The sequence below is a fragment of the Diceros bicornis genome, chromosome 1, assembly GCF_020826845.1.
Source record: "Diceros bicornis minor isolate mBicDic1 chromosome 1, mDicBic1.mat.cur, whole genome shotgun sequence".
In the NCBI taxonomy this organism is placed as follows: Eukaryota; Metazoa; Chordata; class Mammalia; order Perissodactyla; family Rhinocerotidae; genus Diceros; species Diceros bicornis.
In genome coordinates, this window is record NC_080740.1 from 51,592,378 (window position 1) to 51,619,798 (window position 27,421).

The following is a 27,421-nucleotide window of genomic DNA, read 5'->3' on the forward strand; positions in this document are numbered from 1 at the left end:
ACCTCTTCCAGACAGCTTTCCTGGCCTCCCAGAACGAGGTTGGGTACCTTTCTGTTCCTACCCCCATACTTGGTGCTGCCTGCTGTCTTTCTGGGTCTGTGTGCCTGGCCCAGGCCTGCTCAGGCCCAGCGCTCCCCCTCAATGCTCGCTGTTCACAGGACTCCTCGCACCGAGGAGTGGGGCCGGGTGGGGCCGCAGGTTTGCCGCCAGGTCCTTGAGGAGGTTTCTGAGCAAGGCGGCCCCATCCCCCATCTGTACCGCGCCCCCCATCCCTCCCCCGGCTGCGGCGCCGCCCGTACAAGCGACTTCAAAGGGCCTATGCCTGAGCTTCCGCAGCCCAGCTCGGGTCCGCGGCCGCAGAGCGGAGGCCGGGCAGGATCCGGGCCGTCGGGGCCGTCCCAGTCCCGGGGTCTCCGAGAACCCGGCGGGGGTGCCAGGCTGCAGGCGACGGGGGCTGAGGGGCGGGTCCTCAGAGCCCCCCGAAGTGGGAGGGTCGGGCCAGCCGCGGGGCCAATCCAGGCGCGCGGGGCGCAGGGGCGGGGGCCTGGCGGAGGGGGGTACGGGGGCGGGCGGCCGGGGGCGGGGCGCGGCGTCCAGGCGGCGGCGGCGGCGGCGGCGGCGGCGGCGGCGGCGGCGGCGGCGGCGGCGGCGGCGGCGGCGGCTCCTCAGTGTCCGGCTCAGGGCTCAGGCTCCGGCTGTGGCTCCGGCCCGCGATGCCCCACTCCGTGACCCTGCGCGGCCCTTCGCCCTGGGGCTTCCGCCTGGTGGGTGGCCGGGACTTCAGCGCACCCCTTACCATCTCGCGGGTGAGTCCGGCGGCCACGGGGCGGCGGGGAGGTCCTGGATCTGAGACCCCGGTCCTCGCGGTCCACCCGGGACTGGGATCCCCGACGTCCCTGAGGCTCGAAGGCCAAGGCTTGGCTAGGTGACCCCACAGGCTGTAGAGGAGGCTTCCAGGCAGGGGAACGCCGCCCCATCCCCCTCTTCTACCTCCCACTGGGCCTGCCCTATCTCTTAGAGGGTCCCCCCAAGAATTCACACACCAGCCTCCCTGCTGGCCTCATTTTGGGGGAGTCACTGCAGGCCAGGGAAGGACTGCAGTCATGGGCCAGGAGTATAGACAGATCTACAGAGAAAAACACCGGAAACACCAGAAACACCGCTTAGACTGAACCCGCCTGAAGATTTGGGGCAAAATGACTGAGAGCCACCGTCCCCTATCGAGGGTCCCTGCCAGCAGAGCTGGGTGACCCCAGGGAGGTCTGAGGTCCTCTCTGAATCTGAAAAGAGATCCATCCACTTCCCCACTCTGGTTTTGGTCGGTCTCTCATCCATGACTTCTGTCGTCCTAAGGGGAAGTGACTAAAAGGAATTTTTGGCTTCCAGGGGAAGGGAAGACTTGACTGTGAGGTGTGAGACCCAACCCCACAAGGCAACACAAGGCCAGAGGCCAGGATAGCCTCAGCCCAGTTCCTCAAGGTTCCAGGACCATGCACTGCGCCAGGCTTAGGACAGTGGAGGAGGAGGGGGCAAAACCCTGGGCGGTGGCTAATTTGAGGAGAACAGAGGAGCAGAGGAGAGGACTCAGGCCTTGTCAGAGGGGGTGCCCAGGATCCTGGCCCAGCCTTGGGGTCCAGAAGAGGAGACTCAGACTCTACCCCTGGGGGTCCCAGCCTAGGGAACAGAAGAGGAGACAACAGGCCCTGCCACTGGGGAGCCCCAGTTTGGAGGGAAGAGAGGAGGGGTCCTGGGGCCATCTGAGGGCCATCCCTTGCCCCCACACAGACTGCTCTGGTCTTCCGGGGCCTGTGTCAGGGAAACTGAGAACCACCTTCCCCCACCCTACCATCACCTCTCACCATGGGGGCTGGACAAAGCAGGCTGGGCGTTCAGGGACTTCTTTCCAGTTTTTGGAAGGAGGTGGGCACCCAGTGGAGCATGGAATCATGGAATCCCTTTCTGGGGGCCAGGGTGACAGGCAGGCCCAGCTGTCCTGGGAAGCTTCCCACATCTGCCCTCACCCCACAGCCACCAGGTCCCTGGGGCTGAGTGAGGTGGGCCTTCAACACATCCGGCAGCCTTTCATCTCCCACTTCCCCGAGGGATCCCTGCTGGGTGTGTGTGTGTGTGTGTGTGTGTGTGTGTGAGCGTCTGTGTCTGCCTGTGTGTGTCACGCTATGTGTCTACCGGGGCGGGCTGGTGGGGGTGCTAGGCCAGCCGGCGGGCCAGGCACCCTGGGCGTGAGGCCGCTGACAGGCTCAGTGGCGGCGGCTGGGCTGACGGCCGCAGGCGGCAGGGAGCAGAGACATCTGTTGCCCACGCGGCTGCCTGTCCGCCAAGGAAAGGCCTCTACACGTCACAGCAGCAGCAGCGGCGGCCTTGTTTGGAGCTGATCGCAATGCAGGCCCCTGGCAGGCAGGCAGGCTGGGAGAGGGTTTGCCAGGAAGAACCCCTTTTGTCCCCCAAAGTCACGCGGCTGCAGCTCAGGCCCGAGGAGCCAGGGTGGCTGAGCCTGGATTTGGTTGGGATCTGGGGAGATTTATGGGACTGGGGAGGCACAGGCCACAGCTTGCCCCTCAAAGGCAGGTCTACGGTTACTGACAATATGTGAGTGTCCTCACCAAGGGGGCTCAAGACCCAATCTCCTCCCACTTCCAGGACTTCCCCCACCCAGTGGGGACAGCCACACTCAGACAGGGAGGAGGCTGGCTGCCTGGCAGAGCTAGGGCCTTGCAACTTTGGCCCATGAAGCTCAGGGCTTCCTTCCCCACAATTGTCCAGGGCTCCTTCCCCACAAACTATTGTGATTGCTGGCCTTGGCTGAGCATCTGCAGCGTTCCGGGCCCCACCCTAAAGAGTGTTGGTACCAGCTCCCCAGCAACCAGTGCCTGGAATGAGCACCACCCCTTGTGGGGGCATTTGCCCTGATTGTCTCAGGTAGTCCTCACAACAGCCCTTAGAAGTAGGAACTCTCCCTGGCCTCACATTATAGATGGAGACACTGAGGCTCAGAGAGGCTAAGGTAATGTATCCAGAGAAGCAGAGCAGGGACAGGAATCCAGGCCTGTCTGGAACTTGCTGTGACTGTACGGGATGATATGGCGCCTGACTCTGTGGTTCCTGGCCCACACAGTGTGGGTGGGTGGAGCGGAGCGGGGGCTGGGAATGTAGCTGCTACAGGTGAGGGAGCTGGTTCATACCCCAGCCTCCCAGCTGACCTCACTGTTCCCCTCTCCCTTCCTTCTGTCTGTTTATCCTGCACTCAGCAGCCGGAGGGATTGGCCTGAAGTCAACTCTGTCCTGTGACTTCCCTGCTTAGAATGCTCCATGGTTCCCAACCACCCAGGAGAAATGCCAGCTTCTCACCTGGGCCTACCAGGCCCACAGGTCTGGGTCCTTGCTTCTTCTCTGACTTCATCTCTAGCACTCTCTCTTCACTAATGGGCTCAGGAGCCTGCTTTTACTCTCTCTCCCAGATGAGCCAATATACGTGCTGATCCTCCTACCTGTGACACTCTCTCCCCTCACTCCCTTATGCCAGAAAAACACACAGTGGTTAAAAGTGTAGGACTTGGAACTGATTGGCCTGGATTGAAATCCTAACTCTGCCCTTTATCAACTGAGTTCTTTCTGTACTTCTCTGGACCTTGGTTTCCTCATCTAGGAAATGGGCTTGCCTTGAGGATTAGTACAATAATGCATGTAAAGACAGTTGAGAGAGTCACGGTTTCCTGGCCTCATGCCTCCTCTGACCAGAACTCCCCAGGCTAGCAGAGCTGGCAGAGTCCCAGCCACCCCTGCTTTCGAGAACTTCCTCCACCCACAGGGGCCTGAATGCACCCCTTGTGCTGGCTGAGTCATCCTGCAGCTAGCCACCCCCCTGAAGAAGAAGACTCCTCTCCCGCATGGGGAGTGGGGCAAGGCGTCCCTTCTCCCAAGCCTCTCTTTCTTCCTTTGTAAATAGGGATGAGAACAGCCTCTGTCTTGCCAGGTGGTTGAGAGGTTGCCATGAGCTACTTATGGGTGAAGTGCTGAGCCCAGGCCTTGTCACAGAGCAGGTATCCATGAAGGAAAGGGGGTCTGCAGCAGGGCCTTGAGGGGAGGGTGGGATGGTGCCAAGTGGGTTCCCCCCCGCCCCGCAGGAGGACAGGCCTGTGCAGGTGCCCAGGCCCTACAAGTGAACAGTAGTGGTGGGCTGGTTGGCTGAGGGTGTCATGCTCCAGAAGAACATTCCTTGAGGCAGCCTATTTCAGGGCAGGTCAGCTAAGGCAGTGCCCACACCAGGACTCCAGCCAAGGAGCTGCCAGCACCTCAGCTTTGTCCACTCGCTACAGAGAACTGGCTAAACTGAGCCTGGCCAGGCTTCCAGGAGCCCCCACCCCCACCAATAGGAACAAGGTCACTGGCAGCTCTTGAGCCACAGCTGGGCACTGCTGGAGAGGCTGGGTAAGAATGAGGATACCTAAAGTCTATTTCCAAAGGCTGTGCTGGAACTGGTGACAGGTTGAAAGGTGCCCTGTTGCCTGAATTCCCCTGGGCTGCTTACTCAGGCTGCCCTGCAAGTCTATCCCCAACCTCATGGGGCCCTCATCGGGGGACCAGCATTGTAAGAGTCTCCAGATTTGGACATTGCTTGAGCCTCTGGGGTCAGTAATGGCACTGGGGTGGCCTGAGTGCCTGTCCTCCAGAGGAAGTGCAGGTGAAATTGTGACCCAGGAGTGCAGGCTGGTAGCTAGAAGTAGATGGCCTTGGACTTGCCTGGGGAGGTGATGACACAGACCCAGAATGAGGCACTAACAATGTTAGGGGAGCAGAGCGATAAAGAGGGTGCACCGGGTGCTGTGAGAGCCCAGAGGAGAGGCTCATAGGGGAAATGGCATCTCTGCTGAGGCCTGAAGGATGACGAGGAGTAAACTGGTAATTAGGGTTTGGGGTGAAAGGAAAGAATGTCCCAGGTAGATGGAACATTATATGCAGAAGCATGGAGGTGAGAGATTATCTGGTGCCCATGAGTACCCCCTGGACATTCAGATGGTCTGGATAGAGTGTGGGTGGGTGGAGGTGAATGTGAGGGGTGGGGATGAGGGGAAACAGGTAGAGAGACAAGGTCACTAAGGGTTTGAATGTCAGGTCAAAGGGCTGCTATGCAGTCTGGCTGGGTGGGGCAATGTCTTTGTAGGGTATTTGTGACATGTCCATGCTTTGTATCTGGAAGCACATGTGTCCCTGTGTGTCCCTTCCGTGTCCTTGGGCACATATGCAGACTGCAAGAGTGACATCCCACTTGTCCCAGCCCAGATGAAGCCCCTCTCATATGCCCTCACATCCCACCAGGCCTCCAGGTGCTGGAGTCGGAGTGTGTAGAGCGTAGGCTGCAGCAAGGCCACATGGGGGCTCAGCCAGTCTCTTGGCTTGCCCACCCACAGGTCACGTTGGCAGCAGGGCCGCACTGGCCAGGTTCTGAGGCTGGAGGGGGTCTAGAGCAGAGCCTTCAGGAAGGCCACACAATGACCAATGCCCAGCCATCTGGCTTGTCCACCCACAGGTCCATGCTGGCAGCAAGGCCGCACTGGCTGCTCTGTGCCCTGGAGACCTGATCCAGGCCATCAATGGTGAGAGCACAGAGCTCATGACACACCTGGAGGCGCAGAACCGCATCAAGGGCTGCCACGACCACCTCACGCTCTCCGTGAGCAGGTACGCGTAGAGCAGGCTGGGCCAGGACGATGAGGGGGAATTAAGGGGAGGAGAAGTTATGGGTGGCCAGCATCCTGGGTGAGCTGGGCCTCACACAACCTCTCTGCCTCATCTCTCTGGCACCCCACTCCTAAGGAGTAGTGCTTTCATGGGCCCTGCCAGGCACTGTTTGGAGATGGGCTTCAGAAGGGAAGAAACCCTCTTCTAACTCAGGGCTGGAAGTGTGTTGGGTGATTTATGGCCAGGGGTAGGCAGCCCAAAATTAGGGCTGAAATAAGACCTGGGGTAGCATCCGGGGGAGTGACTTCAGTCCTTTCCCCACCCCTGATGACCAGCTTGATGACCATTTCAAAGAATTTTCTTGTCCAACACCTCTTTTAACTCTCAAACTGACTTGATAAGGTAAAACTTAATATAGTCCCCACTTTACAGATGAGACAACTGAGGCTCAGAAAGGTTAGAGGGTGCTTAAAGTCACACAGTGAGGGAGTGGAAAGCAAAATTTGACCTCAGGTCTCTCTCACTCCCAAAGACTCCACTCCTTCTACTTGGCTGCTGCCCACTCCTACCAGCCCCCCTGCTCCCCTGCCTCAGCTGTCCCCACCATGGCCCTTGCCTCTGCCCTGGTTAAATCTGGATGCCATGGACTGTGTAATGTTATACAGCCCATGATGAAGGGGAGGATTGGGGGTCACCAAGCCCTGTGCTCTGTAGATGGTCTAGGATAGAAGTCCATCTGGGGCATGCCTAGCCTTGCTCAGGCCCTGGGTCATTGTTCAGTCCTGATGGCAGCTGGCCAGGTCCTGGCTAAGTGGGATCTCCCCGCCCCCTGTGTTGTCTTGACCCAGTGAAGTCAGACATAACTGTTCAGCTCTGCCACATTCACTGCTAACAGGGACTTTCCATGACCCCCTGTGGATATGTGTAGGTGAAGCCTCCTCAAACCACCAGACGGCTGACCATGCCTTAAAGCTAGCAGGGCGGGGGGTGATCCAATGGCTCAGAGCCATTAAATGTGGTAGAAGGGTTCTGAAGTAGCGCCCATTTGTGTCTGGTCCAGATCCAGGTTGGGGTCAGGCCTCCTGACTGTGCTCTCGGCACTGAGTGGGCCCAGCTGCAAGTCCAGGGCTTTGTACATTCCACCTGGCCCACAGTGAGGAGGCCCTGGCCTGGGAGTTCAGTAGAGCTGGTCCTCATCCAGACTCTGTGGGATCTTAGGAACACTAGATGACCTCGATGATCCTCGGTTTCCTTCTCCATAAAGCAGGATCACATTCATCACCCTCTCCCAGACTGAGTAGATGCTGGCTGGGGGAAACGTCAGCACTGCTGTGCCCATGAGTGGCCTGTGAGGCTACCCCACTTGGCTGGGTTCCTGGACCCTGACTCACCTCTGGCCTTGACTCTGCATGTCTAAACAAGGGAAGCCCTGGTGGTAGTGGGGCAGGGGCCAGGGGAGACTCACAAGGGGCCTGAGTCGGGAGGTTCCCAGAGGGGATGATGTCAGGGGAGGGTGGCGGGGTGGGGGCAGGGTGGAGGTCCCTCTTCCTTCCTTCCTTCCCTGGTCATTTGTTCCAAGCCAGGCATGATGGAGTCAGGGGTCCACTGACCTGTTCCACTCTGGGTGTTTCAGCCCTCAAATGCTGCCTGGCCCTGGAGCAGGTGAGAGCACATTCTCTACTGTCACAGATCTGGGTTCCACTCCCAGCTCTACAGTTGAGAACTGTGTTGTCCTCCCAAGTGATTTAATCTCAGAGCCCTTAGCTTCCTCAACTCTAAAATAGGGATTGTCTTGTGATGTGGGGATTGTCTTGTGATGTGGCAGTTGAGTGATGATGACATACCAGGTCTGCTTAGTCAGGGTGAAAACCTGAGGTCCTGTCCTCCAGCCCCCTGTCCCTTCTCACACAGGGAGATTCTGGGGGATGAAGATATGGGGGCTACGTTGACCCTCTGGGCCAGCATCTCTCCTCCTGGGTACCTTCTCACCTGCAAGGCCTCTGACCCTGTTCTTCATCCTGCCTACTATGCCAGGACCTATACCTGGGCCCCAAAGACCCCCCACCCCCACCCCGGCATGGCCTCTGTGGAGGATCAGCCTGGTGAGCTGGCTGGAGTGAGCTACTCTCTGTCCACAACCCCAGATCTCTACCTAGACCAGCTTCCCTACCTGTCCTCTTGTGTAGAGAGGGCTCTAATCCTCAACAGACTTCTCCATAGGATAAAAAGTGAAGTAAAGGCCCAGCTTCCCTGCTATGCTTATTTTGTCTGAAACTCAAAGCCAGGTATCCAGCAATCCAAGATAACCTACATTCTCTGGGCATGTTTTGTAGGTCCAGGACCTTCCCGGCATCAGCTCCAACCCTGAGGCCTCTGATGGGGTCTCTGTCATTATTATGTGTGGTACAAGATGCTTTTGCACTGCCCAACCTTTGATTGTCATTTTGCTTAAAGATAGCAGATGGAGCCACCTGCCTAGTTTGAAGTGGAGGCCTGGGGATGGAGGTTGACACATTAATAAGCCCTTCATTCTGATCTGATGTCTTGGGCCACCCTCATGGCTCTGGGTGCTTTGTGCCTTCACACCTCAGGCTTGTACTTCTCTCCTGGGCAGAACTTCTGTAAGTATAAGGCCAAATAGCCACACGAGATGTCCTAGGTTTATCCCAGCGGAGTTCCGAGTTGGGGGAGGCCACAGTTAGAGCTGTGAGTTAGGGCAGTCACTTGTGAGCCTGGCTGAGGGGGCTGGAGCCAGATGCCAGTGGGGGTGGTGCTGTACTGGGGCAGCAGAGTCTTGATGCCACAGGCCTCCGAAGGCTATGGAGGAGAGAGGTAGCCTGCAGGGGGGCAAGGAATGGGCAAAGGTGAGGAAACGCAGAGTGAGTGTAGACTACAGGTGTAGACAGATTGTTAAAACCCTCCGGTGAGTAGGAGAGAGAGGCAGGGTTGAGCTGCTGGCCCAGTGGCGAGACCTCAAGAAGTCCTAGGGCCGGCCTGGTGGCGCAAGTGGTTAAGTGCTCGCGCTCTGCTGCGGCAGCCCAGGGTTCGCTGATTTGGATCCCGGGCGCACACCGACACACTGCTTGGCAAGCCATGCTGTCGCGGCGTCCCATATAAAGTGGAGGAAGATGGGCACAGATGTTAGCCCAGGGCCAGTCTTCCTCAGCAAAAAAAGAGGAGGATTGGCAGATGTTAGCACAGGGCTGATCTTCCTCACAAAAAAAAAAAAAAAAGAAGTCCTAGGAGGCCTTTTGGGGTGAAGTAGGGACATTATTCCACTTTGGTCTAACCAGCCTCACTTCACAGCCCCCTGCTGGTCCAGGGTCCAGCACCCTCTTGGTCTGCCCTCTCACAGGGCTACTGAGTGGCAGGCCTGGGCCCCAGGCCTGTAGCCTCTCGGCCACGCCTGTCCTGCTTATGGCAGGTTTATGATGTTTTTCTCCCTCCTGAGTGGTGTTTGGATTTTGGTTTCTATGGCGAAGCAGGAATTTCCTAATGGCCTGTTTCCCATCTGGGCTGGGCAGACACTGGTGATGACTCTGCCGGCAGCAGCAGGAGGGGAGGCGCACCCTTCAGAGCCTCCATTCCACTTTCCCCAGAGCCCATGGATCCCTAACCCCCAGACCCAGCCAGAGGCTGTGAATAGAAGAGGGATGAGTAGATGAGCTCCTAGCTGATCAGTGTGTGAGGCCTGGCTTGCCCTGCCGTGAGCTGGCCCTCTTTTTGCTGAGCTTCCGCAGGCCACAGAGAAGGTGGAAGAGTGAGAAAGCTGCAAGGCTTCTGCTGCATCCTCTCTAGGAACCAGACCAGAGAGGAATGGAGGAGCTGGTGGGGGAGGGACACATAGCCCCACTGCAGGCTGGTGGCAGATCTAGAGTTATGTCTCCTTGCCATAGCAGCTACCATTCTAATGCAGGGGAAACCACTGTGGTGGTGTCCTTCTTGGTGCAGGGTGCCAGGCCTGGTCCTAGGTGACTCTGGGCTCAGAGCCCAGCCCCTCTAGGTCCTGGTTCCCAGGCATAGTGGGCATAGTAAGCAGACATATCTGACCATCCTAATTCTTCCCACAGGCCTGAAGGCAGGAGCTGGCTTAGTGCCCCAGAGGACAGCAGGGCTCAGGCACACAGGATCCACATTGACCCCGAGGCCCAGGTATGTACAGACACTGTCATGTTAGGGGGGCTGGGCAGGGGGGAGCCCAGGACAGAGGGGCTGGGCCTGGTCCACAGGTTTAACTGCACTAGATGTCCTCACCATGGCTCTCAGATGCCCAGGCCAGAGACTGAAGCATGCCCATGCCCCATCCCATGCTTCCCAGGTGGTGGGCACCTGCTGGGGGCTCTGTCTGTACTACAGGCAGTTCTGGATTCTGGGACAAAGGTGCCTGTGGTGGGCAAGGAGTGGGCCAGGCCTTGGCTCAGGGCTTCCACACACCCATTTGAGTTCACTCTAGGGCCCAGTGATACCAGACCAGGAGGAAGTCACCAGGCTTGGGGGTGGGCTGGGGGGCAACTTCAGGCTGTGGAGTGACCTCAGGCTATGGGGCACTCTTCGGTCTCATCCTAGCCTTGGGTACCCACTTGGCCAGAGCCAGCCTCAGGCCACAGGGCTCATCTTAGAATATAAGGCACTTCCTTGCTCTATCCAAGGCCAAAGTTTTCTCCTGGCCATCCTGTGATTGCACCTAGCAGACCTCAGGCTGCAGACCTGTCTGCTCAGTCACCTTTCTGTGTACGACAGGAGTCACGGTTATGGTGCTATCTTCCAGGAGAGTGAGGGGGGCCAGGCTGCTCTAGAGCCTCGTTTTGCCATGGGTTTGTGGGGTAGCCAAGTGGGCAAGACTGAGGTATTGAGAGCCAGCTCTACATCTCTGGGCCATAGGATTTGGGCTAGGTGGAGACTGTACTAGTCTGTGATTGAGCCAGAATCATGGGACCCAGCATGTGGGGCCATGGCCTCCCGGGCCTGCTTGTGTCCACTCTCACCATGGAGGCTTTGCTGTACCAGAGGGAAGGATATGCTATGGCCTCTCCCTCACCATCTTCCCAATCCCCATCTTGCTCTGACATTTGTTCCCTACTTAGCCTTTGCTGGCATCCTTGAGGCCAAATGCTTACAACGTGCCAGGGAGTGCCTGTTCTGGAAGGGGAGAGGCACTTAGCAGTTCTGGGATGGTGGAAGCCAGGGGCCAAAGGAGTCCAGAGTAGGCATATGACCCAACCAAGAGGTCAGAGAGGGCTACCTGGAGGAGAGGGTATCAAAGGCAAGACCTGAAGGCCTACGAAGAATAAGGCAGGCAGAGGGGCATGGAGAGAGGAAGTGTGCTGGGAAGCACATACAAAGGCCCAGAGGTAAGATTGTACACCATAGCTTCGGAGAAAAGTCCCAGGGGGTGGGAGGGCATAGGCAAGGGATGAGGTGATGGGGCAGGGCCACAGAGAGGCTATCGATTTCCTCTATCTAGGACCTCAGCTGTTTTTGCAGAGACTTATGGCCACAACTGTGTCTCTGAAGCTTGCTCTGGTACTCCCTTGGACCCAAGGACCATGGGAGCAGGGGCAGGGTGTTGGGGGAGGTGGCATAGACACATCCGCCAGGCTTGACATGGGCCAGGCAGAAGGGAGCAGCATACTGCAGGCCCCCAGCTCCTGTGTGAGGCCCAGCTCTCATGTGTGAGTGCCAGGATGGATAGGACAAGGGGGCCTGAGCTTTGGAACTTGAAGCTCAGCTCTGTTCAGTCCTCTAGGATAGGCTCAAGGCCAGTAGGCCTAGGGGGCTGGAAAGCAGCTCCCCATGCCCCCACACTTTCCCTCACTGACCTCCTCAAGGACCAGGCTGCCAGTGGCTCAGGCTGGAGGCGGAGGGATTTTCCACAAGCAACAGGGCAGCCCCTCAGCTGCTGCCCTCCTTTTGTACTTAAAAGGTCATGAGCTCCATGGGTGGTGACAGAAACACCCCCACCCAGCCCCTGCAGGGCTGTGTCCTCAGTAACACAGACACAGGGCCCATTGTCCCCACACCACTCCCACCCTCTCCCTACAGGGGGTGGGGGCTAGGCCCAGCTGGAGCCATCAGAGAAGGAATAAAACCACAGTTGACCCTAAAACCAACACAAGGTACCCTGGCACCCACCCCTAAGTGGGATGGGACAGGCCCACCTTCCATGTAGGGTCATAGGACACCCTCCTTCTCAGGCCTCACGTGGCAACACAGGAGGCACTTGGCCCAGCCCAGGGTGGAAGAAGGATGGTGCTAAGGAAAGGTTATCTGGAGAGGGTGGCATTTAAGCTGAGAAGCAGGTGATGGGTTAAGGCAAGCCAGGTGGAGCAAGCAGCCCTTGCACACCCAGCCTGTCCTCTCCAGACCAGCAGAGAGCTGGAGCTTGGCCTCTGGGAGGTGCCAGTGCTCATCTGGACTCAGCACCCATCTCCATCCAAGTTGAATGTCCCAGATTCTGACCACAGTCACGTGGAAGCTGATGAGCAAGCAGGCAGTTACCCACATTCTGCCGACTAACCCAAGTCAGCAGCTGGTGGGTACTCAGAGAGAGGGGGAGCACATGGTACCAGGTGCACCATCACACAGAGAGGGGAAATCCAGGAATGTCCATGACAGCCATTCATCCAACAAGCATTTGCTATGTGCCAGGCACTATGCTAAGTGCTTTGTATGCAGCTGTCTCATTTTATCCCCACAAGGAACTTATGATATAGAGACCATCACATTCCCCATTTCACAGATAGAGAAACTGAGGTTCAGAGAGGTGAAATGACGTGCTTAATTAGTGAGTGATAGAGCTGGGATTCAAACCAAGACTGAGGTTACCATGTGTGTCCTAACCACTGAGTTCAGAGCTAGAGAGGCTGCTGCATGGGTGGCCATGGGAGGGGCAGTGTGGGAGGGGCTCTGCAATAGACTCCCACACCCTGCGGGGTGGGGGTGAGTGAGGGCTTCCTTCCTTAGGTCACTCTGACTTCTCCTTCCTGTTGAAGCCTTCTCTGTACCAGGCCCAGCCCTGCCCCCACAGCCCATGGCCCATCTGGTCCCCATTAGAGGCCAGGCCAGCCTTGCCTGCCTGCCTGCCTGCCCTGCAGACGTATGTGCAAGAGTGCTCTGGCTTTTCAGGGGCTTTTGTTGGACGCAGTGGGGATGGCGGTTTTCCTGCTGCTGTTGCCTCATTGGTAGGGGCCCACCTGGGCAGTGAGAGACCCTCTCTTTTGTCTTTTGGGGTAGGGGAAGTGGGAGTGCCACCCCGACTCAGCTCCCATCCACCCATTCCCCAAGCTCCCACCCAGCTCAGAGGCTGCAGAAAGCAGTGGCAGTCGGGGAAAAGCCCTGCAGGCTTGACTGTGCCCCAGTGCTGGAGGCTGCCTGAGTCCAAGCCAGGCTCTTTCCCTCTAGGGAAGATGTCCTTTCCTCCCCACCTAGTCTCCCTGTCCACACTGTAGAGCGGAGGGGAAATTTATATGTCAGCTCCGAGGCTGAGGCTGACACACACCTTCATGGCCTGGACTCTTGAGCCCCATCCTAAAGTCAGGCTGCTCTGGCCACCAACCTCATCCCAGCCATGGAGGCCACCATGGTCATCCCCAGGGTGACCAGCACTGGCTTTGAGTATATGTAACCGTGTATGTGTAATTAGGTGTGTGTAGGTGGACTGGATGGTGCATGTGTTGTTTTCATGCATGTGTATGTCTGTAAAAGCCTTTTGTGGGAGTGTGCATGCTTATGTTCCACATTGCTGTGAGCATGCCTGTATGTGCCTGCAAGCTAGGGGCAGCATGGCTCTGGACTCTGCAGGGACAAAGATCCCCAGTTCCCATTCAGACCCACACCCACAGAGATACTACCTTCTCATGGGCCAATGAGATATGTTCGGGGCACTTCTCCAAATGTTTCAGCCATGGGCATCAGGCTGGCCATGGGGTAGTGGGGTAGGAAGCCTTGAGCCCTGGCCCAGCCTCTGCCCCTCATCTGCTGTGCCTATAGAAGGCTACCCATTTTGGCCTGGGAAGCAGGAAATGGGGGCAAGGTACAGGCCTGGAGGGGGGTGACCTCACAGTGGCACCTTGAACCTCAGTCTACCCCCACCAAAGGGCCTTGGGCACACAATGATTGATAACCCTTCCTGGCTGCAGGACAGGAGTTCCTTTTTGTGTTCCCATCCATGGAGCCATCCAGTACCCAGTACAGTTCTGGCAGGCAGGAAGACTTGGCATCAGGACCACCTCTGCAAGGAAGCCACACACTCTGCTCCAGGCATGCTGGCCTTAAAAGGCTTCTTGGGATGGTCCTGCCCCAAAACCATCCCTCATGGGCACTGGTGGTCAGAACCATTACAGGGCTCATGAGCCAAGGTTGAGTCTCAGGCACTCAGGTTTTTGTGTGACTTTCCACAGGCATTTCTCATTTCTGCAGGGGCTGAAGCAGGCCCGAAGCTCAGCCCTTCCCCCATTGACCCCTCCCTGGCTGGGCACCACAGCCCAGAGATGCCAGAGCAGGGGTAGCCAGCCAACATCCAGGAAGGCCTGGCATAGCAGGGTAGGGGTGGGGTGTACAAGGAATGGCCAGAGGCCCTACCTCTTTGGGTCTCCCAGTGCCTCAGGCCCCTCTCTCTTGTAGGATGGCAGTCCAACGACCAGCAGGCGGTCCTCAGCCACCGGGATTGGGCCAGAAGATGGCAGGCCAGGCCTGGGATCTCCTTATGGACAGCCACCTCGCCTCCCAGTCCCTCACAATGGCAATAGCAGTGAGGCTGCCTTACTGGCCCAGATGAGCACCCTGCAAGTGTCACCACCCCTCAGGTAGTACAGAAACATGGCCTTTGAAGCCACACCCTGATCCCTCAAATCTCACCAGGTCCCATCCTGACCCCTGACACTTGATCCTTGGGTCTCAGCTGGTTGCATTCTGACCCATGAAACCTCACCAGACCCCTGAGCTGACAGAGTGAAGGCTGGTACTGCAACCCTGTCTCTTCATGCATCTCTTTCGCCCAGCACTGACCTAGCCAGAGGCCTTTCGCGGAGCCGCGACTGCGGAGTCGACCTAGGCTCAGAGGTGTACAGGATGCTACGGGAGCCAGCTGAGCCCACGGCTGCAGAGCCCAAGCAGTCAGGCTCCTTCCGCTACTTGCAGGGCATGCTAGAGGCTGGCGAGGGCGGTAAGACTCCCACCACCTTACCCCACCTGCCTTCCCACTCCTTGAAGTGCCTGGACTGCCCGCCCTGCCCCGTGGCCTCGCCTTTGCGACCCCACGTCTTGCCCCTCCCCCTGTCTCCTCCGCTCAGTCCCACACCCCTCACTGCACCCGTACGTTCTGATTCCCACTTCACCCCTGTTGCAGCCCCTTGCCTCATGTCCTCTAAAGCCCCTCCCTAGTCTCTGTACCAGTAGCCCGGGAAGCAGGGCCCAGCCCCACACTCCGCAGAAGTGAAGTTTTTCCCTTTTCTGACCTCCGCACCCGGCTCATGCCACCCGCGCTCCGGCTTACAGGGGAGCGGCCCGGGCCTGGCGGCCCCCGGAACCTCAAGCCCACGCCCAGCAAGTTGGGCGCTCCACTGAGCGGCCTGCAGGGGCTGCCCGAGTGCACGCGCTGCGGCCACGGCATCGTGTGAGTACCCGCCCCTGCCTTCCCCACCCTGACCCCAGCTCTCCCCTGACCTCGCCCGAGGCCCCCATCGAGGCCCAGGATGGGGGCGCGCTCGAGAATCTGTCAGTCTCCCGACGCTGTCCTCTCCTGGTCTCCCCATCAGGGGCACCATCGTCAAGGCACGGGACAAGCTCTACCATCCCGAGTGCTTCATGTGCAGCGACTGCGGCCTGAACCTGAAGCAGCGCGGTTACTTCTTTCTGGACGAGCGGCTCTATTGCGAGAGCCATGCCAAGGCGCGCGTCAAGCCGCCCGAGGGCTACGACGTGGTGGCAGTGTACCCCAATGCCAAGGTGGAACTCGTCTGAGCCACCCCCGGAACCTCCAGTGCTCTCCTCTGCTTTTCATGTGCCCGCGCGGCCTGTGTAAATATGTGTTTGTCCCCTGCCTCTCTAATAAACTCCCTGTGCTCTGCCTCGACTTTGTCAGCGCCCTGGTCTGCCTTTCTCCAGCGCAGGCTGTGGCTCCTGAGTGCTACATCTGTTCAGGTGCCAAGCATGTCCTAGGCACTGAGTACAATGGTGAGCAAGACAGGTGCTGTGCTGTCCTCAAAGAGGCCGCAGCTGGGGTGGATGGCAGACATGAATCACAAGGGCAGTTCTATTAACAGGCAAGGTCTGGGGTGCTCTAAAGCGACGTCTCGCCAATGGATCTGACCTAGGTGGAGTCAGAGAAGGTGTCAGCTGAGAACTAAGGGATGAGGAGGGAAGAACTCTACAAGGTGAGGCATTGTGTGTGCAAAGGTGTGGCAAAGGTGAGCACAGACAGGAAGGTGAGCACGAGTTCAGGTGGCCCCTAGCAGCCGCAAGAGGGACTGCCCCACAGGGGAATAGGACTAAGGGAGACCGCCGGACGCTGTGGGGGGTATACGCCTCTTGGCATTCTTGGCATTTTCTCTTCGGGTTTCTTCCTCTCTCTCCCCGCCCTTTCTCACCTGCCCACTTTATTCTTTCCGCAACCGTATTTTCTTTCCCCTTCCCCTCTCTCCCCACCAAGGGGCACACTGCATGCGTGTGTGAGAGGGAGAAGGGGAGAGGAGAGGGGGGAGAGAGAGAGCTGGAGAGAGAAGGAAGATTTTAGAAAGAACACTTGCCTAGGGCCGCACCCTCCACGATGCTGCTATCTCCAAAGCCGAGGAGTAAACTCCACCCCTCGGAGGCCCCGTGGCCACAGCGTGATGGGTCTGCCTGGAGCCTTTCACCGATCGGTTGCACACGCCGGTACAGACTCACACTTTTTAAAAATATGGGTGGTATCAGAGTTGGTGAATTGTGGCTGTTCACACCGGACGACACGTCCTTGAACTCCAGGTCACGTGGATCTACCCTCTCGTTAGCTTGCTCCGGACAGGAAGCAGCTTCGTTTATTTAGTGAGCACCGAGTAATGTACGTTTGTGCTATTTTCAGTTTTGTGCTATCAAAAACCACGAAAGACTTATTAACACTCGCACCATCAGCACACGACAGTACCCATTTCCTTGAGCTCTTGCCAACACAAGGTGTTGTCAATTTTCATTTTGCCAATCTGAGAAGTAAAATGCGATATGGAGTTGCTTTAATTTGCATTTCTGTGGTTACCACTGATGAGCATTCATCCAACGGGTATTTATTGTGTTTGCTGATGGGCACTGAGTGAATGGCCTTCTCCCTCCCAGAGTTCCTGTGTGAATTGCCCTAAACCCTTCACTCATTTTTTGGTATATTTAACTTCTTAATGATAGGTAGAAACTTTTCGTATTTTTGTAAGAATCTTTGTTACTGGACTCTATTCCACTGATCTATTTTCCTATTCTCGTGACAAATCACATTTATTTAATTAGTACCCTTTTAGAGTTTAATATCCCTGTCTCTCCAGCTTGTTCTTCATTAACAAACCTGTCAAGGCTATCCTCCTACATCTCCAATTGTCAGAGGTTTAGACTGCATATGTAAGGCTCTGGAAAAACAGAAAATCTTTGTGAACCCTCACTTGGGTTGCCCTGAATCTACAGACTCGCTTGAGAGCTAGGGTAGAGTCCTTTCCTCCCAGAGAATACTGTGATCTGTGCTTACTCTGCGTTTATTCAGGTGTTTGTTGCGAATTCTTGTGCGTTTTTATTTCCATGTTCTCCTGATCTTGTGTTCCTGCTTTAATTTGTTCCTAGGGATTCCTTCCTGCCGCCCCCTCCCCTCCCTGAGGGAACACAGGCCAGGGCAGCGGGCAGGTGCCCCCTGAGAAGTGAGGCGAGAAGAGGGGGCTGGAGTCCTGGGCCCTGGTTCTGCGGGTGACCCCGGGCCCCGCCGGGCCCTTGTCCCCTTCTGTTCCGCGAGGGGTCAGACGGTGAGCAGCAAGGCCTGGAGCGGACGGAGTGCACCCGCCGCGGGGCCGCACGGGCAACCACACACACACACACACACACACACACACACACACACACACACACTCCCTCTCTCTCTCTCCCTCTCCCTCTCCCTCTCCCTCTCCCTCTCCCTCTCTCCCTCTCTCCCTCTCTCCCGCCCCCAGCGGCCGCACCCACCTCAGTGGAAGAGTCTGCCCTGCCTTCCCCACCCAGCCTCGCCGGCAGACAAGGTTCTGGCCCCACCCGGTCATAGGCGGGAGCAGAGAGGATGACGGGCAGCCAGGGAAGCCACTAGGTGCAGGAGCGGGTGGAAAAATACCAGAACCACCGGCAAAAGCCCCCACCCCTCTCCCGTACTCATACCGGCAGAGACTCGGCTCCCCCACTCCCACCCGCCGCTGCAGATCCGCCAGCTGCGGGTGCTCGCTTTAATCCAGGGACACACCATCACCCCCTCCCCCCACAAGGACTACCCACGCAAACTGAGGAATCTTTGAGCCGCCTTGGCACCATCGGCTCCCCCAAGACCAACAGCTCCACCCTTGTAGGGCTGTGGCAACCACAGCAGTGCCTGCCTAGGTAGGCATCCTAGTGGGGTTAGGAGGGACAGGAGCTAAGAGGAGTGGTGCCCAGAGCTGCCAGGCTGATTTGTCCTCTCCTTACTTCAAGGCTCAGTCTCTGCCCAGTCCCCCAGCCGCCTTCTCTGCCCAAGGGCCCTGACTGAGCCCAAATGTGAGGGATCATGAAAGTCTAAGACAGGGTCCCCATGGACAAGGTCTCTGTGGCCCAGGGTCCCAGTCCTGAGATAGCGGACAGCGGAGTCTCTCTCCAAGAGGAGGTACCAGATTCAGAATCCCCAATTCAGAGTCTCCTAGCCTGCCTCGCCCAGACCAAACTCATTATCATCCCCAAACCCGCCCCTCTCTCAGGTCCTCACTTCAGGGGCCTTCAAACCAGAGACTTGGACAGCATCCTCTACACCCTCACCCCAACCATCCCATCCTACCCATCACTGTGTCTGGGGTTCCACCTGCTAAGCATTTCTGGGACCCATTTCAGTCAGCTGGAAGATTCTCTCACTCCCTTGCTTCATTGACCCCTCCATGGCCCCCAGGACCATCAAGATGGAGTTCCTGATCTATCAATTGCAGGCCTAGCATTTAAAGCTTCTCTGACCTCAGGTTGCTGACTACTTCGTATCACTTCCTCTGCTACACTAGACAGTTCCCCATTCTCTGAGCCATCTTGCCTTTTCATACCCCTCAGATCTCTCAAGCTCAAAATGCTTTTATTCTTTCTTCTCCATCCAGCAAACTCCTACTCACTCTTCAGGACAGGGACACAGGGACAGCTCCACTGTCCCCTCCCCTAGAGCAAAGCTTTGCCTGCCGTCCCCAAGCAGAGTCAGTAGTTCCCATCCACATGCCCTCCACCCTACCGCTTCAATTCCTGCCCGGTGCTTCTGGCACAACCTGGTATCTCCTTGGTCAGAACCTAGCCCAGACCTGCCTCCATCCTGCCCAGACCCCAGGCCAGGCACAGAGAGGTGCAGGAGCCCTAGGGCCAGCACCCACCCTCACACACACACATACACACACACACACTGGGCCTCCCTGCCTCCCCACTTTCCTCCTCACATTGCTTTCCTGGTTTCTGTTGGCAAATGCCTAAGTCCTCAAGGGGAGTAGAGCCTGGAAGGCAACTGCCTCCCTCCTGCATCCTCAGCCTCAACTCATTCATTCAACTAATTATTGACTAAGAATCTAGTATGTTCCATGCATGGTACTCCATACCAAGAAAACATTTTGAGCAAACATATAAAATAGTACAGATTACAAGCAGTGCCCTAAAGGAAATAAATAGGCTATTACAGTAGAGAATAGATGATCCCTTCATGTGAGGAATTTAGAAAGACCTCACAGGTAAGGAAAGAAAGACCTCACATTTGAGCAGAGACCTGAGGGTAAGGGAGCATCTGTGTGGGTATCTGGGGAAATTGCCTTCCAGGCAGAGGGAGCAGGAATCACAAAAGCCCTGGACAGGGCAGGAGGAGGAGGCATGTGCCTGCTAAGTTCTAAGAACAGTGAAGAAATGGCTGGAGTAGTGTAAGTGATGTGGCTCTGAGCGGTAGATGAGGTCAGAGAGATGTGGGGGCAGGAAGGCTGACCATGCTGACCTCGTAAGCCACAGGAAGGACTTTGGCTTTTACTCTGAGATGAGAAGCCAGAGGAGTGGTGTGACCTGGACTTTAATGTGTTAACCAGGATCACTCTGGCTGCTGTATAGAGAATAGACTGCAAGGGGCAAAGGTGGAAGCAGGGAGACCAGTTAGTAGGCATGACTGCATTCATCCCTAGCTAGTCCCTAACTAGCCCACTTCCCCCTGCCTCCACAGCTCCAGCCCCAGTCCAGACCCCCGCTTTCTTCTGCCTGGCCTTCCTGCCTCTGTCTGGCCCTCAATCCTTTCTCCACACAACAGCAAAGGGAGCTTTTTAAAATGCAATTCTGATTATGTCAGTCCTGTCTATTAAAGCCTCTGTGGCTCTCCATTGCTCTTGGGACAAAGTCTAAACTCCCAATCCCATCCCACAAGGCCCCCTGAGGTGTAGCTGACCTCTGCTGACAGCCCTGATCTGTAAGTTCAGCTTCATCATGCTCTCCTCCAGACTCTTGCAGCCTTCCTTGACCCTCTAAGGAGCTTGAAATGAAAACTGAGTCCTTCCTTCTAGTTCTCTGGGTGACAAGCTTTGTTCCCCCACCTTCCTCCTTGAGAACCAAGGAAAGGGGTGAGGTAGGAGAAATCGGATTCTGCTTCAGGCCAGCCCTCCCTTCCTGGCAAGGACCTAGCCCCTCTAGGGGGCACAGCAGCCCGGCTCTGGGCTCACAGCCCATGAACAGCTGAGCTGGGTGGGGGGAGGTGTTGTGACCCGCACTGATGACCAGGCTATGGGCCTAAAGAGTCCCCCTGCCCACCTAGGGAGTGCCCTGCCCCCTCCTCCACTCTGGGTCTCCCTGCCCACCTTATCTGCACTCCAGCTCCATCCTGGACAGCTCATACTTACCCAGGGTAACAGCTTCTTGTCCTCAGGCCAACCTCTGACTTGCTCTTCTCAACTCTGGGTAATTTCCTGGTTGATTATTTTCCCACACAATATTCCTCAGCACCTCTGAAAGGAGGTAGAAGTCTGAAAAGGATTGAAGGTAGTAAAGGGATCTCTCTAAAAAGCAAGGACTGTCCTCCTGTGCCCCCTCTACCACGAGAGGCAAACTCTATTTGGGTCCCCAATGAAGCCAAATTTCGTCTTTGCTCCTGTCTGACATGGACCATTTGTGGTTGAAGGCAGAGGCTGGAAATCACAGGAGAGGCTGTCAGAGGCCTCACTTGTCCCTGCAGGGTCTGGGGTTGGCCCTAGCCAAGCGGGCTCATAAACCCAACTGACCAGCCCTGTGAGTGGATCTGTCTCCCCAGTCAGACCCAGTAGCCAAGCTCAGAGACTGAAGCACCGCACCACACACCAGCTTCCTCACCGACAGAGGGAGCAGTAGGACACTCGGCCGCTCTTCAGGGCATTCTTGGCCTAAAGCCACATCTTCATGGGAAGCCAGAGCACAGCCACAGACTCAGAGGAAGGGATGCAAGTTAATAATAACTATAACAGGAGCTAATGTGTTCCGAGCCTTCGTCTCCAAGTCCTTAGTGAACTGATATTAGTCTTCTTTAATCCTCACGTCAACCCGAAAGAAAGAACAGTTATTATCCCCATTTCATGAATGAGCTCAGAAAGGTTGAGAAACTTGCCAAAGTCACATGCTGCCTAGCTAATCTTGACGGCAAGGGCACCCAGGACAACTGCAAGTACTCATCTTCCCTGGAGAACATCGCCTGCCCCACCAATGGTCTGGTGACTCTGACCAGTCCTCTTCTGAAGAGAGCTAACCTGTCTCTGCTTGGCAAGGTCCCCAGAACAGCCCAGAGTGCAGGCTACAGACTCACCAACTCCTCACACAGGACTAGGCTCCCAACCCTCCATGGGGCATGAAATGGTGGAAGCTGGGCTCAGTCAAGGTGACCCTTGAAGCTTTGGATCTGAGTGTAGACAAGGCTGGTGCCCACAGCACCTGATCATAAACTCTGGCATGCATGAACCCACCCTTAGGTCTGCTTGACTTGTTTCTGAGGTCAGGTCATGATCCCTGCTAAATGGCTGTCCTGGCTTCTCACCAGCTTCTCAGTGGTTCCTGGAGCTGCTGAGAGAGCCTGGGATGGCCCCCTTCCAGCCCCCAGGGCTCTCTCTGATTGCTGGAGCTTGCCTCTTCTCTCAGAGATTCCTGGGTGGGGGCAGTCTCTTACCCCTCAGCACTGTGCTTTCTCATGCTGTGCTTTCTCAGCCTGTGTTTCTGTCCCCTCTGCTACCTGTCCCTGAGGCAGAAGCGTCCTCAAGGCTCTGGCTCAGCTTTGGCTTTCCTCTCCAAACACTCATTCTCTAGAGTGCCTGAGGTTGTTTGGGCTATTTAATGGTTAGATCCCTTCCAAACTGTCCCTGCCCTCCTTTTGTAGTCTCACCCAGTCCCACTGGATGTGTCTGGGAGGACAGAGACCAGAGGCCCCTCTAGCCCATCCAAAGGGTGGTTCTTCCTCTACAGGCTCGATTTTAAGCAAACTGTCCTGCTAGGACTCCACTTTGGTTTGCCTACTTCTCAGCACCCAGAGCTACCTCCAAAGCAGATTTCTGCTTATCCCTGCTGGCTGTCCAGGTTTCCTAGCAATTCTCTGAGCCTGCTTGCCACCAGGAACCCCGACTGGCTCTGCTTCCTGGTGACCTTGTCTATGTGCAAGGCCTCAAGAACTCTGCAGTCATGACTCCCAAATATATATCTCCAGCTCAGACCTCTGACTGACTGAACGTCTCTCCCTGGATGTCCCAAAGACACTTCAAACCCACCTCATCATCTTCTCTCCAACCTACTCTTTTTCCTATGCTTCCATCTCAGACAAAGACACCATCATCCACCCATCCATTCAGTCCCCCAAATTAGGCATCTTCCCTGCCCCCTTCCTTTCCATCATACCCTCATCCAGTTGGTCTTCAAGACCTGTCCTTGCCACCTCCTAAACAGCTCTAGAATTCATCTCTTTCTTGGCCACCACCACCATCACCCTCTTGGATACCTACAACAGTCTCCTCCCTGGTGTTGCTGCTTCCACCCTAGCTCCCTTCCTTGCATTCTCAACTTGGCCACCAGAGGGATCTTTCTAAAACACAAATCTCATCAGGTTTTGCTCTGACTTCTATTGGCCTCAGAATTAAATCTAAAGCCATGTAACAATTAAGAATTTTTAAGGTCAAGCATGGTCTAGCCTTTACCAACCTTTCCAACCTCATCCCTCTGCCTTCCCCCACCACTGGTTTAGTGCTCACATGGGCAAGTATCTGGGCTGGATCAGATTATTTGGGTGCCAGGAGATGGCTGACCGGCCTGCATTTGTTGACTCTAAGCCCTCTTGGCCAGAAAGAGCAGAGGTAGGAGTTCAACATAAAAATGAAGTTGCCAGAATCCTGCCTTCCTCATGCTACTGGGCAGCACCCAGTGAGGGGCAGCACAGGCTGTAACCTCCCCAGTCATACGAGCAGGATGATTGAGTATGACTCCTTGTGCTCATGGCTTCAGATCCTCCGGGCCTACTGTTTACTCCAGCCACTGATGTGGCAACCAGCTTCTCCGAGGTGTCCCAGTATCAATGGCACTGCTTACTTCTCACTCACTTTCTGCTCCAGGAATCCTCTGACACTGAGGCATGGAACACATACAGAAATCTGCTCAACACACACATGTACGTCTGGAAGTGTAGGAGAGTTAACAACCAATGTGGCATGCTTGAACCAGTGAGGGATAGAAACCTATGGATAAATGTTGTCTACCTCTGAACCTTAGACAGACATTTCTGAGACACATTCTCCCAGTTTCCTACAACTGTAAGCAACCCTATGCTGTACCCTTTTATTTGCTTTTCTTCTCTGTTTCACTCTCCACAGTCTTTACTCCTGTTCCCTTAGATCCACTCCCAAATAGAAGACAGTCTAGAAGGCAGACTTGCAAGGAAGGGATTCTAGAAGTTGAACATTCACCTTTCAAACAGAGCTAAGGACTCCATTACTGTTAGTGAGTAGGATGGTAATAATCCCTGGAATGCAGTAGCATCATTTACCAGAGCTCTTACCCATGGTAGATTATAATGAGATGCAAGGAGAAAGTGAAACATTGGCTTGTATCAGTGTTTTTTAACAAGGGGCAATTTTACACCCCCCTACCAGGGGACATTTAGCAATGTTTGGAGACATCTTTTATCACAACTAAGGCGGAGTGCTACTGGCATCTAGTAGGCAGAGGCCAGAGATTGTGCTAAACATCCTAAAATGCATAGCATAGCCCCCCACAACAAAGAATTATCTGGCCCAAAACTTCAAGACTGCAAAGATTGAGAAACCTTCAGTTATGGCACCCAGAGTGTATGAAGACAGTGGTGATTGTAATGATCATGGAGTTGACTGGCTTTTGTTAAGTGCTTTAGAGGCCTTGAAAAAAGCAAATGATAGGCCCAGGTCAGCCAACTATAAACTCAAGGCACACTGTATAAGCCAGAAGCCCTCCATGGAAGCTTTTAAAGAGACCCTCATCTCCTACAGCCACAGAGTTATAATGGGTTGTGCTGGAAATCAAGCCTCGGATTTAATTGATTTAATTGTAAGGGTAGGAGAGCCACACACAAAAAAAAGGCTGCATGCACAGCTTTGTTGGGTCTCCTATGACAACGTCATGGCCCTGATAGGAAATGTGTAGAACTCTGGAACACAGAATAGTGACATTTGGGTAGATTAATGTGAAAATTCCCCTAAACCTTCAACGCCAGCAGCAGCAGCTCTCCTCCCCTTGCTATAAGAGAGCAGCCTCTCCTTGCCTGGAGTCCCTGCCAAGACTCCTCCAGAGGCAAGTGGCTCCAAAGATGATGCTGATCCTCCTTAAGGTCCTCCCCTACCTCGCCTCATGGCCTCCAGACCAATAACTAGAGTTAGTTCTCAGCACAGCCTAAGTGGGGAAATTCAGTCCCTGATCGACAAGGAAATAGCACGCACATTGGAAAAATGACAGGCCTATGTTCTGGTAGGAACAGGGGTAACGTGGGAATTTATTAACCTGAGAGCACTCTCTCATTATTCTGGGTTTAATATCCAAGCAAAGGTACATAAAACCATCTTCATATGCTTCTGGGATAGCTCTTTGAAGCTTGGATACAATTATGGTCTACAGAAATGAGGTGGAGATGCCAGAACTTTCTTGACAGAGTATCAAAGGAGTCAGAAGGCTCAGGAGATTGAGAATGTTAGATGGTATTTATCATGCAAGACCAGAGAATCTATCACCAGATTACATTCCCAAGACAAGTCCAGAAGACACTCCCTTCACTAAGGCAATACAAAATGCACAGGTGAGGATCCCTAGTGTCAATGAGGATGCTAGGATTCTAGAATAGCAGAGGCTGGATGGTGGTACTTAATCGACAGAGGCAGGGTAGATGTAATTACAAGACTAACGTGGCAGCCAGAGTGCTTCCACTCATGGAGTCTGTGGTGATGGCTAATAGACCATGGTGTTCCTAGGAGTTAAATAAACGAGCGGATGACCAGGTGTTACTTAACTTGTATAATAACCTCATCTCCCAAATCAGGATCTGGTTAGCAGAAGGCTGTGACAGTTGCCACAATGGAAAATAGTATTTCCTCATAAATTTCCCAGATCCAGGCCAGTTCACAGGCTTGGAGCCTATTGATTGAAAAGGAGACCAAGTCTCCTTAAGGAAAAATCCTCCTATACTGCTGAAAGTATATACGATAATTATTTCCCCAATCTTTCCCCACAAGGGATCTGTGGCTAGTCTGCTCAGGCTACTATAACAAAATACCACACACTGGGTGGATTAAACAACAGAAATTTATTTCTCACAATTCTGGAGGCTGGGAAGTCCAAGATCAAAATGCTGGCCAATTCAGTTCCTGGTGAGAATCTTCTTCGTGGCTTGTAGATGGCCACCTTCTTGTGAGCTCTTTGATGTCCCTTTTAATAAGGGCACTAATCCCATCAGGAGGGCCCCACCCTTATGATTTTATCTAAAACTATTTCCCAAAGGCCCCATCTCCAAGTACCACGACATTGAGGTTATGGCTTCAGCATACGAATTTGGAAGAGACACAATTCAGTCCATAGCAGTGGCCTTTTACCAGAGTAAGTCCAGTCATGGGAAAGGGAACTACCCAGACCTTTCAAGGGCTGTTGGATTCAGAGTATGAGCTGGCATTGATGCCAAAGGATGGGAAACACCATCATGGTCCTCCAGTTAGATTGGAGGCTCAAGAAAGGCAGGTAGTAAAGGGAGTTCTCATGCAAGCAGGTCTAATGAGTCTAAAGATCCACACTCTAATTCCCTGGTCCTTAAATGCGTAACTGGGATAGATACACCTAAGCAGCTGGCAAGACCCTAACATTTACTCCCTGTACCCTACTTCCTGTCCTATTAAATAGAGCCATTATGGTAGGAAGAGCCAAATGGAAGCCTCTAACACTCCCACATTTTTGACCAATTTATGTAAAACCACATCCTGGGAGGAATTGCAGAGATTATCACCAACATCAAAGATTTTTCTTCTCAATTTCCTTCAGTAAGGAGGATCAAAAGCTGTTTGTTTTTATGTGGGATGAACAGCAGTACATTTTCACCTTCTTGCCCCTGGGCTACGTTAATTCTGCTTTCTGTAACACTATAGTATTTAATGACTTTGTTTTTGATATTTCATAGAATATCATGATGGTCCACTATGGTACAGTATTGATGACATAATGCTAATTTGACCTAGTGAGCAAGAATAAACAAGTACTCTAGACGTCATAGTAAGACATATGCATGCCAGAAGATGGGAGATAAAAGGTCTGAAGATTCAGGGGTCAGCCCGGTGGCGCAGCGGTTAAGTGCGCGCACTCTGCTTCTGCAGCCCGGGGTTCACAAGTTCAGATCCCGGGCGCGCACCAACGCACTGCTTGTAAGCCACGATGTGGCGCCGTCCCATATAAAGTAGAGGAAGATGGGCATGGATGTTAGCCCAGAGCCAATTTTCCTCAGCAAAAAGAGGAGGATTGGCATCAAATGTTAGTTCAGGGCTAGTCTTCCTCACACACACACAAAAAAAGTATGAAGATTCAGGGGCCGGCCGGGTGGTGTAGTGGTTAAGTTAGCATGCTCCGTTTCCGCGGCCCAGGGTTCACAGGTTCAGATCCTGGGTGCAGACACACCATTCGTCAAGCCATGCTGTGGTGCCATCCCACATACCAAATAGAGGAAGACTGGCACAAATGTTAGCTCAGGGACAATCTTCCTCAGCAAAACAAAAACAAAAACAAAAAGTATGAAGATTCAGGGCCTTCCATACTGGTGAAGCCTTTTTGTTGTGGAATGAGTTAAATGTATATAAAAGGAGATACACTAGTAAAATGAACCTCTAGAACTACTATCATGGCCAATCTTTTTCCATTTATATCCTCACTTACTTCTTCTATCCCATATTATTTCGAGGCACATTGGTGAAGTTATTAGGGATCCAGTAGTCTGGAGCATACCAGTTCATCCCCTGTATAGTAAAGGTAAGTTGTTGTACCCTGTACCCTCCACCGCTAATAAAAAGAC

General features: G+C 54.6%; 1 protein-coding gene across 2 annotated transcripts; it reads left to right on the forward strand.

Moving 5' to 3' along the window:
* The first annotated feature begins 649 nt into the window (after positions 1-649).
* Positions 650-15,769, forward strand: PDLIM4 (PDZ and LIM domain 4). Of its 2 annotated transcripts, XM_058540166.1 has the most exons (7): positions 651-806; positions 5,546-5,697; positions 9,768-9,849; positions 14,320-14,501; positions 14,697-14,860; positions 15,193-15,310; positions 15,453-15,769. In XM_058540166.1, the coding sequence occupies exons 1-7, from the start codon at positions 714-716 to the stop codon at positions 15,655-15,657; spliced, it is 996 nt and encodes a 331-aa protein (XP_058396149.1). In that variant the 5' UTR covers positions 651-713; the 3' UTR covers positions 15,658-15,769. The 2 variants fall into 2 exon arrangements, with proteins under 2 accessions (XP_058396154.1, XP_058396149.1); XM_058540171.1 differs by lacking the exon at positions 15,193-15,310 and having other exon boundaries at positions 650-806; positions 15,453-15,523.
* Positions 15,770-27,421: the final 11,652 nt, after the last annotated feature.